Here is a 19287-nt window from a genome sequence, read left to right on the forward strand (position 1 = left end):
CCAGTGTGTGATCAACAATAAAAAAGGGGAAATATTTAAATTAACAAAAGATACAAACAGCTGTACAGGATACTGGATACACAGTTATAAACAGCTATATTCTAAACTGTATTTCAAAGACAAAAATCAAGCTCTCTGACCCTTCTCTTTCTCTCGTTTTCTTCCCCCGCCCTCCCCAATGTGTTCCCAGCCAGCCTCTTTTCTTTCTCTGTCTCTTCTCCCTTCTCAATTCCCCTTCCCATGCCCTAAATAAACTCTATTCTATTAAAAAAAAAAAAGACAAAATGCAAAATAAAATTTAAACCTATTTTTTCCATATAATTTACAGTGATTTTTCAGAATCTTTGCTTCAAGCCTGTACATGTATTTATAAATGAGTATATATGCAGTTATGTGGATGCTATGATGCAAACATGGAGATCAGAGAACATTCTCTTCCACCATGAGAAATTGTTAATAGAAAATGTTCATCAGACGGAGCAGAAAGCACCTCTTCTTGTTGAGTCAATCTGTCAGCCTTAACTCTTTAAATTGTTAATTAAAAAACAAAAACAAAAAACAAAAACCCTGCTGGGTGTGGTGGCGCACGCCTTTAATCCCAGCACTTGGGAGGCAAAGGCAGGTGGATTTCTGAGTTCGAGGCCAGCCTGGTCTACAAAGTGAGTTCCAGGACAGCCAGGGCTACACAGAGAAACTCTGTCTCAAAAAACCAAAAAAAAAAAAAACAAAAACAAAAACAAAAAAACAAAAAACAAACAAAAATAAAAAAACCCTACAGTTCTGGATAAATATATCAAATATAAAGTAATTATTAAAATTTTGTAGGACCAATTTCTGAATAAGAGTAAGATAGATTAGACTCAAACATTATATTAGCCAAATATGAAAATTATAAAAACAAAAGAACTCAGAAGAAAAGCTATTGTTCTTTTAAGAGAATCAGAATGGACTTAATTTTGAAGATTTCTGTACATTAAAACAAAAATAAAATAAAAAGTGTCAATGCCAGTGAGTTAATAACCTTCCATAAGAGCTACAATTATGTAACAAACATCTTTGAAATTAAGACAAAGATCATCTAAAAAGAAATTCTATAAAAGTCTTGTCGATATATAGCAAGACTTTCCTTCACAACAATCAGAAAGACTTAACTTTTACCAACAAGCATCTTTTTCTGCACTGCTTGGGATGAAGCTCTAGCTAAATTGACAATGCTTTCCCAGTATTCACAAAGCCCAGGGTTCAATCCTCAGCACTGAATAATCAAATACCAAGAACATCTCAAATACATGAAACCCTGTCTCAAATTATGTTCTATTAATTACCATTTTAATAAGTATACAATTGTAAGCTAAACCATTCTTTTTGTTAAAAAAAAAAAATCGAGGACTTTAACAAGTTGTTAAAGTCATCAACAAATTCATATCTTAGCATTTATAAATTCATTTTCAGAAATAAAAAAAGAACCTCACTCAAATGCAGTAATAGGCACATATTCTTTTATAGAAAAATAAATAAATGAATAAATAAACAAGCAAGCAAGCCTTCAGGAGGTGGGATAATCTCCTCCAATTGTGCAAATTTGAAATCTCAGAAAATCACATGGGCATTTCAATCCCCATGTGGAAAAAATATTACAGAATTCTGGAAAAGTATATACCCAGTGAGAGTAATTGGTCACTATAGTCTATTACTTCTACTCCTAGTATGCTATTTTATGATGAAAATTCTCATACCAAAAAAAAAAAAAAAAGTAATAAAGATGTGGGACAGAACTATATTCCATCATTATTGAAGTGGTGAAACAAAAATGGTCTTAATGTCCTGTAGCTCCCATTCTGTAGTCTCCATACATATGTTTACAGTATAAACAATAGAACACTGACACAATCTTAAGCAAAGTTGCTATAGGTTCATTAAATACCACCATTTGCCCACTGAGAAAACAGGTGAAAGCACACTGTACAATTTAAATGATACTGCATGGCCAAGAGGGAAGGGATAGCCTACAAATACCTGTGCTAGAAGTGGAAAATGCTAGAAGTATCCCTGAGAGCAAGCCAACAGAGAAGCAGTGGAAGGAAGTTTTTTCCTAAGGAAGAAAAAGAGAACAGAAAAGAGAGGAACAGATCAGCTATCATCCAAAAACTCAGAAGAAAGAGAAAAGAAAAATAATAGGAGTAAGATGTCTAGCTCATTACAGACAGCAATGAAAGATGTAGAATAAAAGGAAACAGAAGACACTATTTTCTTTTCTTAGGAATGAATGCGAATTATTCTTTCAAAAGGGTAAGGGGGTCTGGGGTCTGAAGTGACGGCTCAGTTAAGAGCATTTGCTAGTTCTTAATAAGGATCCAGGATTCATTTCCTAAGCACCTACATGGAGGACCACAGCCAATTGTAATTATACTTCCAGGGGTTCCTGTCATCCTCTTCTGGCCTCTGAGAGGCAAATATACAGCATGCATACATACATGCTAGCAAAACACACACACACACACACAAAATGAACCTTAAAAAAAATAAAAAGGTTAAATTCAGTTACTAACCAGAGCCTATAATCCCAAGATTCAGGAAACTAACACAAGGGGATTCAAAATGGACCCAGTCTGAACTAAACCAGAGAAGTCATGTTAAAGTGAGAAATCAAATAATGAAATAGCCAGATTGAGAGGTATTTCTTGATTGGGAGGAGGACAGGTTAACTGGAAAGCAAGTGGCAGCTTAATCCTATATGAAAGAAAGCAAATTGAAACAATATAAAAATTCTAGTAAATAGCGGTGCACTGTAGGATGTAATGGTGGTGCACCTTTAATCCAAGCACTGGGGAGACAAGAGACAGATGGATCTCTTTGAGTTCGAAGACAGCCTGGTGAGAGTTCCAGAAAAGCCAAGACTACACAGAGGAAAAAAAAACTGTAGAAAAAAACCTGTGTTTCTCTGTCTTAGAAAAACAAACAAAAAACTAGGAGAAAAACCTACTAGTTAAATGCTAAGCTGAATGAGAATATCCTTCGATTTTAAGTACTCAATATATCCTCCTTTCATCATTGAGATCAAGATGGCTCTACAGGCTGACATGATTCAACTGACTGTAAAAATCAAGCAATCTAAAATCAAGTCTACCAGAAAGTGGCTATATCAAATTGACCTACCTTATATTTTTACTACACAAGGATTTCATACCTGCCCAGAGTTTCCACAAGTCTCAACTGAGAAAAAAAAATGTATAAACCATACCACTATGGTGGTATTATAACAACTCCTTTATTATCATTTCACTCATTAGATCTCTAACAATACACTTTTACATAGCCACTGTTCCTAGCACTTCACAATCCCAGTACTGGGAAGCAGAGGCTGAAAGATCTCTTGCCTATCCTACAGAGCAAGTTCCAGGACAGCCATGGCTACACAAAGAAATTCTGTCTCAAAAAATAAAAATTAAATAAATAAATAAATAAATAAATAAAATAACACACACACACACACACACACAAAATACAAAGAAAGAAAAAGCCCAAAAAGCAAAGGAGCACATCACAAGACATAAATGGAGTTCCACTTTCATCAGTTCACAACTACCTATAAGAATTGTACCTGCCAGTGACCCAACCCACTTCAGCTCTTCGTACACATACACACGCAAAAACATAATCTTCAAACTACAACTGTAATTCTGTCCCAATTAAGTTCAATCTTCCCCCTCACAAAAAACACTGGAGAAATATTCTCAAGAATAGATAATTATGCTATAATAACATAGTCTGGGATTTGATGAGAACAGTCAAATTTCTTCCCAGCTGAGATTCTACAGTCCTCAAAAGATTCAGGATAAGGGAGGGTGGCCACAACAAAGCTGTATTTTTATTAAATAAATAAATTCCTTTTGACAAAGCTGTGTGATTGTGTATTTACATATACTAAAAACTAGAAAATAAATCATATTCAGTACTACTAAGTCATTATTACAGTGCACAGTTCAACACAGATATGTTTCAATGAAGAGCACATGGACCCCAATGGAGGAGTAGTTAAGGGAAAGAATGAAGGAGCCAAGGGGGTTTGCAACCCCATAGGAAGAATAATATCAACCAACCAGACTCCCCTGAGTTCCCAGGGACTAAATCAACCAAAGAGTACACATGGAGTAACCCATGGCTCCAGCTGTATATGTAGCAGAATATTGCCCTATCTGGCAACAATGGGAGGGGGAGCCCCTTGGTCCTGTGGAGCCTCAATGACAGAGCATAGGGGCATGCTAAGGCAGTGAGGCGGGAATGAGTGGGTGGGTGGGGTAGCACCCTCGTAGAAAGGGGGGGATTGGGGCAGGGGATTAACATTTGAATGGTAAATAACTAAAATAACCAATAAAAACTGTAAAAAAAGAAAAGAAAAGAAAAGAAAAAAAGAAAGAAAATGATAACAAGATGCTAAGCTTAGATAAATAAATAGGACCTCTTTTGTATATTACTTCTCTGAAGTAATTTTTCTTTGGGAGTAGAATGTCATGAACTAGTTATGCAACAGAAGATGATGATCCTGAAATACTAGGATTATAAGATGTGTACCTTATCCAGTTCAAACAGTACTGGGATCCAACCCCAAGACTATGAGTATGTTCTGGAACAAAACTTCCCAAGAAACTTTTAAAAAGAAATGCTAAAGGTGGTAAACCAGCTGGAAAAATGGCTTGGAGGAGGAAGAAGAAGAGAGGAAAAAAAAAAAAAAAGCTGTGCTTCCAGAAGACTTACTTTTCATGACACCCAGCACCCACATAGTAGCTCACAACCATCAGTTCCAGAGTACCTGACACCTTATTCAGGCCTCCATGGACATCAAGCATACATGTGGTGCACAGCCACACATCCATAAAAACATAGAAAAAAACTTTTAAAACTAAAAATTAAGTTTTAAAAGAAAATTGTGGGGACTGAACAAATGGCTCAGCAGTTAAGTGTTCTTCCAGAGGACCTGGGTTCAATCCCCAGAATCCATAGCTCACAACTGTCTATAACTCCATGCAGGCAAAACAGCAATGCACATAAATTAAAAATATTTAAAAAGAAAAAAGAATAAAAGAAAAAAATATATTGAGAAAAGAAAGGTAATTGAAGACAAAGCTACAAGACTCTTTAAACGTTTCCTGACATTATTTTCAAACATTTAAAATTTTTATTCTGGTCCCCAGAACAAAGATCAACCAATCAACCATTTCCAACTGTGCACGTCACAAGATTTACAACTACCTATAAATCTAACATCGTCCTTCTAAACTCCATGGGCAGCTACATAAATATAAACTACATAAACTTAGGTACACACATACATAATCACCGAATTTAAACAGAGTAAGAATTAACTAAGTAAAATAAATAAAAGGATTGGCTTAAAAACATAGAGGGGAAGGAAGATTGCCTGTTAGGTAAAAGTACTTTATATATACAAGTCTGCCCATCCAAATTTGCTTTCTGTAATACACATAAAGATGGAAGGAGAGAAGTGATTTCACAAAGCTGACCTCTCATCTACACACACACACACACACACACACACATACACACACACACGCACACACACGCGCACACACGCACACACACGCACACACACGCACACGCAAACAGTATTTGCACCCATACACATAGACCATGCACATACACAACAATAAACTATTTTCTTAATATTTAAATTTAAAATTTGCCATTCAACAATCCATTACATCTTCATAAAGTTACTTAAATCAACAACTCTAATGACAAGAATTGATGACTTCTGCTTGTTTCTAAATTTTAGGAGATTATGAGTGAGACAAGGTCTATCCACACAGACCAGGCTAGTCCTAAATGCTGTGAAAACCTGGAATGGATCAAATTTCAAGGTTTTCCCTGCCTCCCCTACAGAGTACTGAGAATACAGGAAAGAGACCATGTCCAAACCAACTCATTTATAAATATGTTACTATAAGAAACTGCTTAAATTTCATAGAACACTGATGTATCAAATACATGGACAAAATATTGCTATGGATATTAGAAGCAATGCTCTTGTATGGCTCAAAATGTTGACAGTTCATGTACCAAAAATGTGGGCTGTGTAGATACACCTTGTCTTACTCCTAACCTCCTAAAAGTGTACATACACTTGTTCAAAAGATTTAACTGGCATAAACATATAAACACTTGTACTTACAAATTTAAAGACTTGAATATATGCCAAGGTCAATAGAAATATTAAGTAGATTGTGGAGTTAATATATTTTTCTTTTACTTTTGTGTATTCCCTGTTCTAATCATAATTATACTTATCCATATCTCAAAACTGGGTATGGGGACCTATATATTCTGTTACTACCTAAATTTCAGTGTTGTTGAATGCTGAAGACTTAACTATTTTCCATTTTTAACAATCTATGAAATGAGTTGGGTAGTAGTGGTCCATGCCTTTAATCCTAGCACTCATGAGGCAAAGGCAAGAGTTCAAAGCCACCTTGGTCTACAAAGTAAGTTCCAAGATAGCCAGGGCTACATACAAAAAAACCTTATCTCGAAACACCACCAACACACACACAAGTGAAATAATGAAGTGACACAACATAAGAGCTAAGATTAAATTTTCAAAAAGTAATGTTATTCAAATTAATTTAGTGCTATTTTTAAACCATCAGCATAAAAGTAAGTATGTCTTTTTATAAACTGAATGTAGAAACATTAAGAACTCTACTAAGTATGCACATTACAATACTTAAGATTATAAGCAACTCTAAGAAACAAACAGACCCACCTAAGGACTAAGGAATTAATGCTCCCTGCAACCTTAATCCAAAGGATTGCAAATTCTATGGCAGAGGCATAACTCACAGTTATCCTGGTTCAAAGACCTTACTCATAACTCATGGGTAGTTACAGTGAACACAACTAGTTATTCATTATTTACATTTAACTTTCCAATTTCTTTTTAATAATTTACCAATATATATGACTGCCCTAAAATGTTAATTTAGATAATCACTCTAAAATAACTAGAATTCATTGACCCACTTCAAGCTAATCACTGGTATCACTAGATTAGAGAACTATGCTTGACTAGTTCTGAGTACTTTATAAACACTGACACTGACAGTCCATCACTAGTTCAAACCCATAATTTTACTTTCAAAAGACTGTGTTACTCTTCATGCTGTCTTATATAAAACAATTCCAATTAAAAAGATCAACAGCAGACCAAAACTGAGAGCTAAAAAGCATCTCACACCCTCATAATGGATATAGGTACAACTAGCTAGTCCTCACACCACCAGCACCAGACTGAGTGTCAAAACCTAAGTGCTTAAAATAAATGAAATGGTCTCTCAATAAAATCACGAAGTAGAGGCACATTTAAGGATTGCCGCTGGGCGTGGTGGCGCACGCCTTTAATCCCAGCACTCAGGAGGCAGAGGCAGGCGGATTTCTGAGTTCAAGGCCAGCCTGGTCTACAGAGTGAGTTCTAGGAGAGCCAGGGCTATACAGAGAAACCCTGTCTCCAAAAACCAACAACAACAACAAAAAAGGGTCGCAAATGGTTGAAAGACATGTTACAAAATGTACTAAGCAAATACAAAGAACAAAACATGATATACATATATACTAACAACCTTAAATTAGGGCTTCATGTCAGTGATTGGGAACTAATTTTAGTGGGGTCTACGATTTCAGAAAAAAATTTAAAAATCACTTTAAATTCCAATTTTGAGCTACTTTGTTCAGAAATTAGGAAAGTAACCATGTTTTGGTCCTCATAATGAGGAGGTTTGTTTGTTTTGTCTTGTTTTGATTCCCAACTCCTTTTCAGATTACCATGAAATACATATATACATACATACATACATACATACATACATACCTTCCTCCTATTGAGTCGTCTTGTGGTTGGGCCCCGGCAGTGTTCCTCTGTGAACGTCGCAGTGACCCCCCTGGATTGTTATTAGGCCGGTTGGACATTGGCACCTCTCTCTTGAAGGGACATACCCTTTCTAGACACTACCATTCACTGAAAGAAAAGAGGATAGAGAAAGTCTAATTAGATACACACGCTAAAACTGAAAACAAGTATGGAGTAGCAAGGTGTATTGCCTTATTACACTATGTAACTGGACTGTGGATGTTAGAATTTGGGGTTAGAGGAATGGCTTAGTGGTTCATCTAAAGGACCTGAGTTTTATTTCTGGTACCCACATTAGGCAGCTCACAATCACCTGTAACTCCAGCTCAGTAGATCCAATGCCCTCTTTTAGCCTTCTTAGGTACAAGCATACATAATGAATAAAACCTTCAGGGCCAGCAAAATGGTTCACCAGGCCAGGGTACTTGCTGCCAAGTCTGAGTCTGATCCCTGGAACTCACCATAATGGAAGAAGAGAACTTGTCAGTTGCCCTCTGACTTTCATTCATATGGGCAACATGGGCACACACAAATAATAGATGAACTTTCAAAGTAACATGCCATACCTAATTTATGATGCTGCTATAACAGTAACAAACTAAAAGGGCAGTATCTTAAGAGCAACACAAAAGCAGTTCATTACAGTAAAAGTAATGGTCCCAGATGTCCTTGGGTAGTATCAGATCTTCATGCTATGAAATCAAGTTTGCAAATTTGTAATTATGGAATACAGAGGCTAAACTATAAAAAGGCCGATTCTCAGAAAATGTTTTACAAAACAAGCCACTATTTGGGCTGGAAGCATGGTTTAGGGGTTAAAACCATTTACTACTCTTCCCATGGACCTAAATTCAGCACCCAGCAAGTGTCTGTCAGTTTACAACTGTCCAGTGATTCCAACAGTGTTCAGCAGCCCCCAACACCAGTTCAATTACATTAATTCATGAAACTACTACCACATATTTGAGGCAGCTTTCAAAACCGAGAGCTAAATTATTTTTACAGTAAACATTAAAAGAAGGGGGGGGGCAGGAGAGACTATGTCTACAGGAGGTTTTCATTATTCAATTGACATTTAATGTGTATCTTCTTTGTCTCACATCTTCCCCTTCTGTTTTCTTTTTTCTTTTTGAGACAGGGTCTCATTCAAATCATTGTTACATGCAGCACACCCTCCTTCCTCTAAGTGCTAGAAGACACTAATGTGTCTTGTATTGGAATTACACTACTAAGCACAGTTAAAGTGGTACTAGGGGTTGAAGTAAGGCCTTTGTGCATAGTTAGCAAACTTAACCAACTGAGCCATATCCTCACCTCCATTTTGGTTTTGGTTTGTTTGAGACACACTACAGACATCAAACAGAAAATGAAGTCTTATAAAGAGAACTAAGGTAACACATAAAGGACAGTACAAATGCAACAGCTCCAAAATAAAATAAAAAGCCACCTCCCTTGTGATACGTCTTAAGAAAGAATGAAATAAGCCTGCCTTTAAAAAGCCAATACATAGCCAGGCAGTGGTGGCGCACACCTTTAATCCCAGCACTCGGGAGGCAGAGGCAGGAGAATTTCTGAGTTCGAGGCCAGCCTGGGGTTCCAGGACAGCCAGAGCTACACAGAAAAAAAAAAACAAAAACAAAAACAAAAAAAAGGCCAATATATACATAACTTTTAAGCATTCTCTCAAAGTAAGACTAAAAAGTGCCAAGAAATAAATTCCAAGGAGTCCTTACTAATTAATAACGAGCTTACTATTTTATCAGCCTACTGGACTCAAACTCTACAAGTCAATAAACAAACAGTACAAACACCAAAACAAGGTATCTAACCTCCATCTGAATTTCTCCATTAAAATGACAGATTAGGGATAGTAAAATATTTCTACTGGCAAGGGCATTTGACCCAGGTTCAGCTCCCAGCACCCACATGGTTGCTTATAGCCTTCTATAACTCCAATTCCACAAGGTGTGGCACCCTCTTCTGGTTTCCACTGGCACTAGGCATGTATGAAGTGCACTCACATACATTCAAGTAAAACAACCATACACATGAAGAATAAGTCAATCTTACAAAAAATAAAATAAAAAAATACAAAAAGTTTTGTAACTACAGAATCATAAGCCAAGTCAGAGTAGCTGTGCGTAAGAAGGTTTTAAAAAAAAGTTGGGTGAGGTATAGATATATAAAATCTATAAGCTGGAGAAATGGACACAGGAGTCCCCTGGTGTTTGTTGACCAATCAGACTAGCTGAATTGGTGAACTCCAGATTCAATGAAAGACCCTGGCACATAAATGAAGATTCTCGGGGCTGGGCTCAGTGATTATGAGTGATGGCTGCTCTTCAAGAGGTCCTGAGTTCAATTCCCAGCATCCACATGGTGGCTCACAACCATCTGTAATGGAGATCTGATGCCCTCTTCTGGTGTGTCTGAAGACAGCAATGATGTACTCATATACATAAATAAAAACATTAAAAAAAAAAATTCCCAATGTCAACCTCTGGCTTCCTGAGGCACTAGGAATACAAATGATAGACATATGTATATGCAGGCAAACACACATAAAATTAAAATGTTTTTTTAAAAGTTGGTAACTCACTTTTTGAATTTTCTATAAAAAGCGAAAAGTACACACTGGCCAGAATAGTAACTCATGCCTCTAGTCCCAATACTCTGGTAGCAGAAGCAGATGTCTGAGGCCAGTCAGATCTACTAAGTTTCAAGTTCACCTAGGTTACACAGCAAAACCCTGATCTAAACAAATAGAAACATACAGACCTTTTTACTCTGGGTATTTTAGTTTATACAAGTAGACAAAGACTAGGTTAGTCTCTATTAAAAATAGTAAATTCCAAAAAAAGTCAATAAACCAGAAAGAAACCATGCTTTAAAAAAAAAAAAAGTCTAGTTATATGAGATAAGCTTTCTAAATGTTCCGAGACAAATCTAACAAGTATACTGACAGAAGATGGAAAATATGCAAATATTAGATAGTAAGGCAAAATTACTTTCAAAAATGATACTTCACAGCTTTTTTTTTTAAAATACCAAAGTCAGTAAAAGGTGCAATATGTTGATATAAGAGCAGATCATACCATTATACATTATTCCAATACTACAAAATAAAAACTACTCCTAATGAAAACAATTGACTCTGGAAAATAATGTACTAACATCAATCAGAGTAGCTTACAGGACTGCATGTCTATAAGGGACAGACTACTTAGAAAACTTCTTTAATCTATAAACTAAATTTCCTAAAATTAAAATTTAAGATTTCACAATTTTATATGTATGATTGTTTTGCCTGTGTGTATGTATATGCACCATGTTCATGCCCAGTAAAACTATAGAAAAGGATGCTGAAACCTCCACCACTCCCACCACCCCGTTCTGGAACTGGAGTTAGGAGTCACAATGTGGGCTCTAAAAGTCGAACCCTGGTCCTCTCTGCAAGATCCAGTAAGTGTCCCAAGGGATGGGTGGTGGCACACATCTTTAATCTCAGCACTCAGAAAAGCAGACACAGGTGGATCTCTGTGTCCCAGGTGAGCCTGGTCTACAGAGCAAGTTCCAGGACAGCTGAGGCTACACAAGAGAAACCCTGTCGGGCTGGTGAGATGGCTCAGTGGGTAAGAGCACCCGACTGCTCTTCCGAAGGTCCAGAGTTCAAATCCCGGCAACCACATGGTGGCTTACAACCATCCGTAACAAGATCTGACTCCCTCTTCTGGTATGTCTGAAGACAGCTACAGTGTACTTACATATAATAATAAATAAATCTTTTAAAAAAAAAAAAAAAAAAGAGAAACCCTGTCTTAAAACACAAAACAAAAACTAACAACATAAAGTACATGCCTAAAAATCTTGAAGTTTGAAGCTAGAATGAGGAATATAAAATTGTCAAGAAGCAATGTGTTAATTTCTTTTTAAGAGGTTTAAAAAATAGTAATAGTAATAAGATGAGGCATTAGTTGCCAGGGACACACCTGAAACCCCTGCATGTAAGTCTGAGGCAGGAGAACTGCCATTTATACCAACCTGGAGTACTAAGTGAGGCCTTATCCCAAAGGGTGGGAACTATCTGAGTACGCTTTCACAATAGTAAAGAAATTACTTAAAAATGTATAAACAAAGCAAGGAGCAGCATTCAGGAGGTAGAGGAAAGTGGATCTCTGCGTTCTAGACCAGTACAAAGTGAGCTCCAGGACAGATAGAACTGCACAGTGAAAACTCTTTCTCAAAAAAGAAAAGATTATTAATAACTTAGATACATAACCATAAAAGATTTTGTTTCAAATCCTAGGTATTGAAGCCAGGGTCACAAGAAAGTGCAAGTAAGGACTCTACCAATAAATCCATTCATTCTCCAGCTTTAAGTTAGGACTTACCTGAACTGTCAAAGCCAGTCTTTTTTGAAAATTTTTTTTTTGAAATTTTTTTTTAAAGATTTATTTTATGTATGTGAGTACACTGTAGCTGTCTTCAGACACACCAGAAGAGGGCATTGGATCCCATTACAGGTGGTTGTGAGCCATCATGTGGTTGCTATGAATTGAACTCAGGACCTCTGGAAGAACAGTTGGGGCTCTTAACCACTCCAGCCTAAGTCTTAATTTTTAACACCTTTGTGTTGGGCTGTCAAGGGAGATAACATAGAAGCACCACAACCCAAGACAAAACATGCATATGCATATGCTTATGCACACACATGAACATAATCTGACCCCTCCATGTGTGCGTCTGTCCCTCTCTCTCCCTCTCCCCAATCTCCTTCTCTCCCATCCCCTTCTCCCTCTCTCTCAAGAATGGAAGAGCACCTTACAGCAGGTACAAGAAAGAACGAGGTGGATTCCTAGTATCCTAACTTTTGAGAAATAACGAGGTCTGGGGGTGGCAAAGCACACTTTATTCCAAGCACTCAGGAAGCAGAAGCAGAAGGATCTCTTAGGAAGCCAGTCTGCTCTACAGAGAATTCTAGAAAAGCTAGGGCCACAGAGAAACCTTATTGTTGGGGGGGGGGGGGGGGGGGGGGAGAACAAAAGAAATCCAGAGTAGGTTTTAAAACACTCTTGCCTACAAGTAATAAGAAAAGCAAGCACAAACAAAAGGGTCAAAGTTTTATTTACAAAAAAAATAAATAATAACCTTACATTTTTCACATACTATATGACAATACTTCATGTTTACAATACTCAAAAATCGGGGTTCAGAATCGAGCAAATGATGTGCAATGGATTCACCAAAGATTTTCCCCAAGGCTATAAGGATTTCTAAACCATAAAGCAACAAGCTTTATGTTACAATGGCACATTCACGTAAAGAAAAGTATCTTTAGGGAAAGTAGAAATAGACACAGGGGCTGGTGAGATGGCTCAGCAGGTAAGAGCACCCGACTGCTCTTCCAAAGGTCCTGAGTTCAAATCCCAGCAACCACATGGTGGCTTACAACCATCCGTAACAAGATCTGACTCCCTCTTCTGGTGTGTCTGAAGACAGCTACAGTGTACTTACATATAATAAATAAATAAATAAATAAATAAATCTTTAAAAAAAAAAGAAATAGACACAGAAAAGATATAGGTAAGAGTATCTGAAATACTGGTTTCAGTTAATTGCCATGCTCCAATTTTCACTAAACACAGATACCACCACACTTGGCAAATAACTCTAGCAAACGCATCCCTTCCCTCACCCCCACCCCATTTTTAAGCCTTTTTTTTTGTGTGCTTCCATAGCAATGCAGATATACTCTCATAAACCTTACTCACCCTTAAGCTCAGCACTGCTTCCAAGAACAAAGACTATAATATCCTATATACTTTGACTTGATAAAACTGTATCGATAAAGCCATAGTATACAAGTTATAACATGCTTCTTACTTATTATCTAACTCTCCCTAACAATCCCAGATGATTAAGTATATAGATGAAATAATAGATAAAAAGCTCATTCTAAATATCTGTACTTAAGACTGGAAGGTTGATCTCTTTACTCCAGGACACCATCTCACATTGTAGCCTAGGATAGCCCTGAAGTTTTAGCTATCTTGTTTCCGCCTAGTCAATGTAGGAATTACATGTGTGAGTAACCACACCTTCAACCACCAGAGCTTCATCCCTAGGCCCCACCCACACACCACCCCCATCTATCATAACAGTACAGGCCACCTCCAAACTCAGGCATCCTGAACTATCACAACAGCTGTCATTTTTATAATTAAGTGCAAGTACAGATTTGTTTGAATAAGTAAAAAAACATTTTAAATTAGATAGTGGCCTTTAATCTCAGTACTAAAGAAGCAGGGCAGGCAAATCCCTGAGGCCTGGTCTACAGAGTGAGACACCCACTCCAAAAAACGTTAAAAACTAGAAAGTGATGATATGGTAATACAATTTAAAATTATAAGAAAATACTACTCTTAAATGGATAACCTATATGGCATATGAATGAAGTCTTAAGGTTTTTTAAATGGTATTTTAGAGCCCCTGCAAAGATGGTTCAGTGGGAGGAAAATAAAAAAATAAAAAACAACTGTTGCCAAGGCTGACCATCTAAGTTCAATGCCTAGGAATCACATGGAGGTGAGAACCCACCCTTGCCTGACCCCCTCCTACCTCAACACACACACAAATACAAAATAAACCAATTTTTTGGGGGGGGGGGTTGGTTTTTTCGAGACAGGGTTTCTCTGTATAGCCCTAGCTGTCCTGGAGCTCACTTTGTAGAGACCAGGCTGGCCTCGAACTCAGAAATCCGCCTGCCTCTGTCTCCCTAGTGCTGGGATTAAAGGCGTGCACCACCACGCCCGGCCTAAATAAACCAATTTTTAGAAGTGGTATTCTACTCTCTGAAATTGCTTCTGTGTTCCAAAGTATTACACTGCATCAGCAGTAAATCTTCACTGTTTTTTTGTCGTTATTTACCTGATACATCTATTTTAAATAAATTGGGTCAATAGATCATATGCCAAACCTTTCCTCAAGTATCAATGCCAAACCTTTCTTGAGTATCGAAAGGTACTATAAACCAACTGACATGTATTTGTAAGTAGTAATCAAATTAAGGAAGAAATTGTATTAAATAAAGAAGAACCTCAGAAACTCTAGATGTGTACAGAAGCATAGAATTATGTACCACCAGCCTCAGACTTTGAGACAGAGTCTTACTAGCCCAGGTTTGGCCCCAATTTGTTTTCTTCCTCCATCTCCCAAAGTATCAGGCTCTCAATTTACCATCTAATCTTGCTTTTCAATGAACATGTTAAATAATCACCTGTAAGAAACTAGCTGGGTGGTGGTGGTACACAAGTCTTTAATCCCAGGAAGGAATCAGGTCAGGTGACTACAGAAACAGACACTATCTCAAAACAAAAAGGAAACTTAAAAAAAAATGACCTATTAATCCCAGCACTGAAGAACATAAGCAGGCAAATCTCTGGAATTATTAAATGTGTGTCCCACCACAACAACTAGCAATGACTTTTATAAAAATTGTCCTACCTATGCCTTCTTACCAATTGGGCTTGTTTGCTTGAGAGGAGAGATCTTAACTTTATCCCACAGGCTCATATATTGAGGAATCGAGATGGTAGTTTAACGACTTTAGAGAAAGGACTTAGATCCAGAAGCTTCCAAGGACTACTCCATTGATGGAGCCAAAGTAGGAAGGCATGGGGTGTGGGGGTTGCACATATAGATAGTGAAGCCTAGCTTTTAAAAAAAAAATTACTGGGAACATGACTTCTAAAAAACTCCCCCCCCCCCTTCCACCACCCTTTAATTCCTGGAATAGCAGGAGGTAAGGGCTACTGCCAAATGTTTCAGGCCCAAAGCAGCAAGCTTTGGCATAAAACTAGGAAGGAAGGAAGGAAGGAAGGAAGGAAGGAAGGAAGGAAGGAAGGAAGGAAGGAAGGAAGGAAGGAATAACTTAATAGGAAGAGAGCTTTTTGTTTTCAAGAGCTGGGGGTACACCTCAGCAATTAAAAATTCTTGCCTACTGTGCAGAAAGCTCTAGACTATACTTTCAACCTTGCACCAAGAGAATCAGATAGATATCAGTATATCACAACTGCTACAAACAACCCAAAGTCATTCTACACTCATTGCTTTGAACAGATGCTATGTCAGTGGCTCTCAACACTTTCACAGGGGTCACCTAAGACCATCAAAATAGATATTTACATTACAATCCATAACAGTAGCAAAATTACAGTTATGTAGTAGTAACAAAAATAACTTTATGGAGGGACTAAAGAGATGGCTCAGGGGTTAAGAGCTCCAGCTGGTCTTCCAGAGGTCCTGAGTTCAATTCCCAGCAACCACATGGTGGCTTACAGCTATCTATAATGGGATTTGAATCTGGTGTACTTGAAAAGAGAACACTCATATATATGAATTAAACCTTTAAGACAAATAATTTTTTGGTGAGGGTCATCACAACATGAACTGTATTAAAAAGGTCTCAGCATTAAAAAGGTTAAAAACTACTGTACTACACTATGCTATTTTAAAAATGCTAGGAAAAGCATTACTACAGTAAAACAAGCAGAAGTCTGAGAGCTAGATGTTAATACATTGATGTACTTGGTTTTTCAAGATTTATGCATGTTGTTTTATGTTAAAACTAAACTCCACCTGTTTCCTCGGGCAACCACACGAGTGGCATAGTCACACAATGTGGATAAAATGAAATAATTTTTTAGAAATCACTAGCCATGGGGGCTAGGGTGATAGCTCGACAGTTAAGGGCACTTGAAGCTTTTGCAGAAGGCAAGGACTCAGTTCCCAGAACTCATATGATGGCTTACAACAATCTGTAACTTCAGTTCCAGGAATCTGACATTTTCTTCTGACCTCCAAAAACACCAGGCATGAACGTGGTAAGCATACATACACATGCATGTAGTCAAACACTTAAAAATAAAAGAAAAAAATTTTAAAACTAGTCATGGTCCAGAAGCCAAGGTACACACTGTTCATCCCAGTACTAAGAAAGCAGAAACATGCAGATCTCTGAGTTCCAGGCCAGCCAGGGCCACATAGTGAGTGTTTATCTCAAAAACAAAAACCCAAAAAGGGACTGGCAAGATGGCTCAGCAGTTACAAAGATGCCTGCTGTCAAGCCAGATGACCTGAGTTGGAAGCCCAAAACCCACAGTGGACTCAACTCCCACAATTTGTCCTCTGAAATGTACAAACCATACCACACAAAAGAAAAAAATTAACTCAACAATTTTGACAATTATATTTTTCTTAATATACATGTAAAGTTAAATTGAACAAGGTCAACTGGAAAACTATTATCCAAATTCATCTTCCTAAGGATTTCATCAATACTCTTCAATGATATATTCTTACTACCCTAAGACACTCAACTCTTAAATGAGTAGAAATCTACTTTTTCACACTGTATTTTCAGATGTTAAGAAGTCTTTCCTATCAGTAAGAACAATTACTAGCTAGCAATAATAGCTTACTCAAGCACTTATCTTGTTACAGACATTACTGTAACACCTCTGATTAATCCTCATAACAGTCCTAAGTGTTGTTCCTTCAGCCTAAAGGTGGGACCATGGAGCAAATTTAGACTCCCTCACCTTAAGTAAGTCGACCTCAGCGGAAGAATATCCAGGATTTTAGCTCTGATTCAAAAGAGCAAGTCACCCTAACACATCAGAGTTACAAAGCACACCACCACTCCCAGCTATTCTAAGGTATTATTCTTCCATTTTAAAAAGGAAAAATTGAAGTCAAAAGTGATTCACCAAAAGTTATGTGGCTAGTAGTTTAGAAGCCAGGATTTAAACTGCTGACCAACCTTGGCTCCTCTTCTACTTAAATTCCTTTATCACTGGGACATTACCACATTAGCTTCCTAAGACTGCAGTCCATATCCACTACCATGCTCAAAGCAAGAAACCAAAGGGACGGGCTGAAAAGAATGTACTGTTGTTGATATTACTTAAAGCCTCTCCTATGTGTTTTACTGTAAATATATATACAATATCGTTTTTTAAAGCCTTTTAAGGCCCTGTGTAAGAGATTCCCAGTATTTGGAAAAAAAAAAAAAAAAAAAGCAAGCAAAACTAAACTTCAATTTCTTAGATGATTCAAAATACTCCACTGAGCGCCTTTAATCCCAGCACTCCTGAGGCAGAGGCAGATGGATTTCTGAGTTTGAGGCCAGCCTGGTCTACAAAGTGAGTTCCAGGACAGCCAGGGCTATACAGAGAAACCCTGTCTCAAAAAACCAAAAAAAAAAAAAAAAAACCACTCCACTGGTGAACTTTGCTATTTGCATTAACTCCTCTCACTTCTAATTTCTGTGAAATGTTTAGGGATGAAGAAGGAAGTACCACGACCTGAAGTATACAGGCAGCTGAAGGGTAATATTAGCTGTTAGAAGAGGCAAGAGCAGATTATCTTACAGTGCACGGCCAAAGCTGAAATTCCCCAAGCCTTACCTCATAGCAGCAACTGGAAGGCAGAATTAAAAAGGCAAGGCAGCAACAGCAAAAAGGCAGAGTTGTATTCTCTATATATAACAATATAATTTTCTAGAAAGTATTTTTGAAACCAACAGCAATTGACAATTAGCAAGCTGGTCTGTTCCAAGTTAAAGCTACTTAATTTTTCTCAAAATTCAGACTGAATTGTTGCCATCTACTAAAGAAAAGTCACAAATGCATATGGATGTGGTACAGAGGATGATGGATCAGAGAAATTCTGTGTTTCCCATTGTAGGTTAAAAAAAAAAAAAAGGAAATAAATACTTCACAAAGGAAAAGCCTAAAACTGCATATTCATTTTACATAGCCTCTCCTGAATCTTATTGGTAAAGTATGCACATTACAAATTTTTATTCCAAAGTTCACACAACCTATAAAGATTGGACTATGCAGCCTTCATAATGCCACAAAAAGCTACAGTGTTGGGCTGGAGAGATGGCTCAGCAGTTAGGAGCACTGACTGCTCTTCCTGAGGTCCTGAGTTCAATTCCCAGCAACCACATGGTAGCTCACAACCATCTGTGATGAGATTTGATACCCTCTTCTAGCGTGTCTGAAGACAGCTACAGTGTACTCAGGTATATATATATATATATATATATATATATATATATATATATATATATATATATATATATATATATATATATATATATATATATCTTTAAAAGAAAAGATTAAAGTTGTATGTGCATGACCACATTTGATATCACAAAATAAACAAACAGTATCAAGGTGTTATATTGAAGCCAGCCAGTGATGGCCAATGACTTTAATTCCAGCACTCTAAAGGCAGCCTTTAATTCCATCACACTAAGACAGGAAGATCTCCAAGTTCCAAGACAGCCAGAGATA

General features: G+C 37.3%; 1 protein-coding gene across 48 annotated transcripts in view; it reads right to left on the bottom strand.

The window, feature by feature from the left end:
* The window catches only part of Trip12 (thyroid hormone receptor interactor 12), a 128816-nt gene that overhangs the window by 85752 nt on the left and 23777 nt on the right, over nucleotides 1–19287 (bottom strand). For 47 of the 48 annotated variants that reach the window (NM_133975.4, XM_006496429.3, XM_011238654.3 and 44 more), the window contains one exon: nucleotides 7883–8029. In NM_133975.4, coding sequence (NP_598736.4) covers nucleotides 7883–7980 — 98 coding nt within the window. In that variant the 5' untranslated portion in view covers nucleotides 7981–8029. Of the gene's footprint in view, nucleotides 1–7882; nucleotides 8030–8234; nucleotides 10734–19287 lie in introns of those variants that run through there. The other variant, XM_030248874.1, reaches the window with a different exon arrangement.

Source organism: Mus musculus, chromosome 1, assembly GCF_000001635.26.
Source record: "Mus musculus strain C57BL/6J chromosome 1, GRCm38.p6 C57BL/6J".
Taxonomy (NCBI): Eukaryota; Metazoa; Chordata; class Mammalia; order Rodentia; family Muridae; genus Mus; species Mus musculus.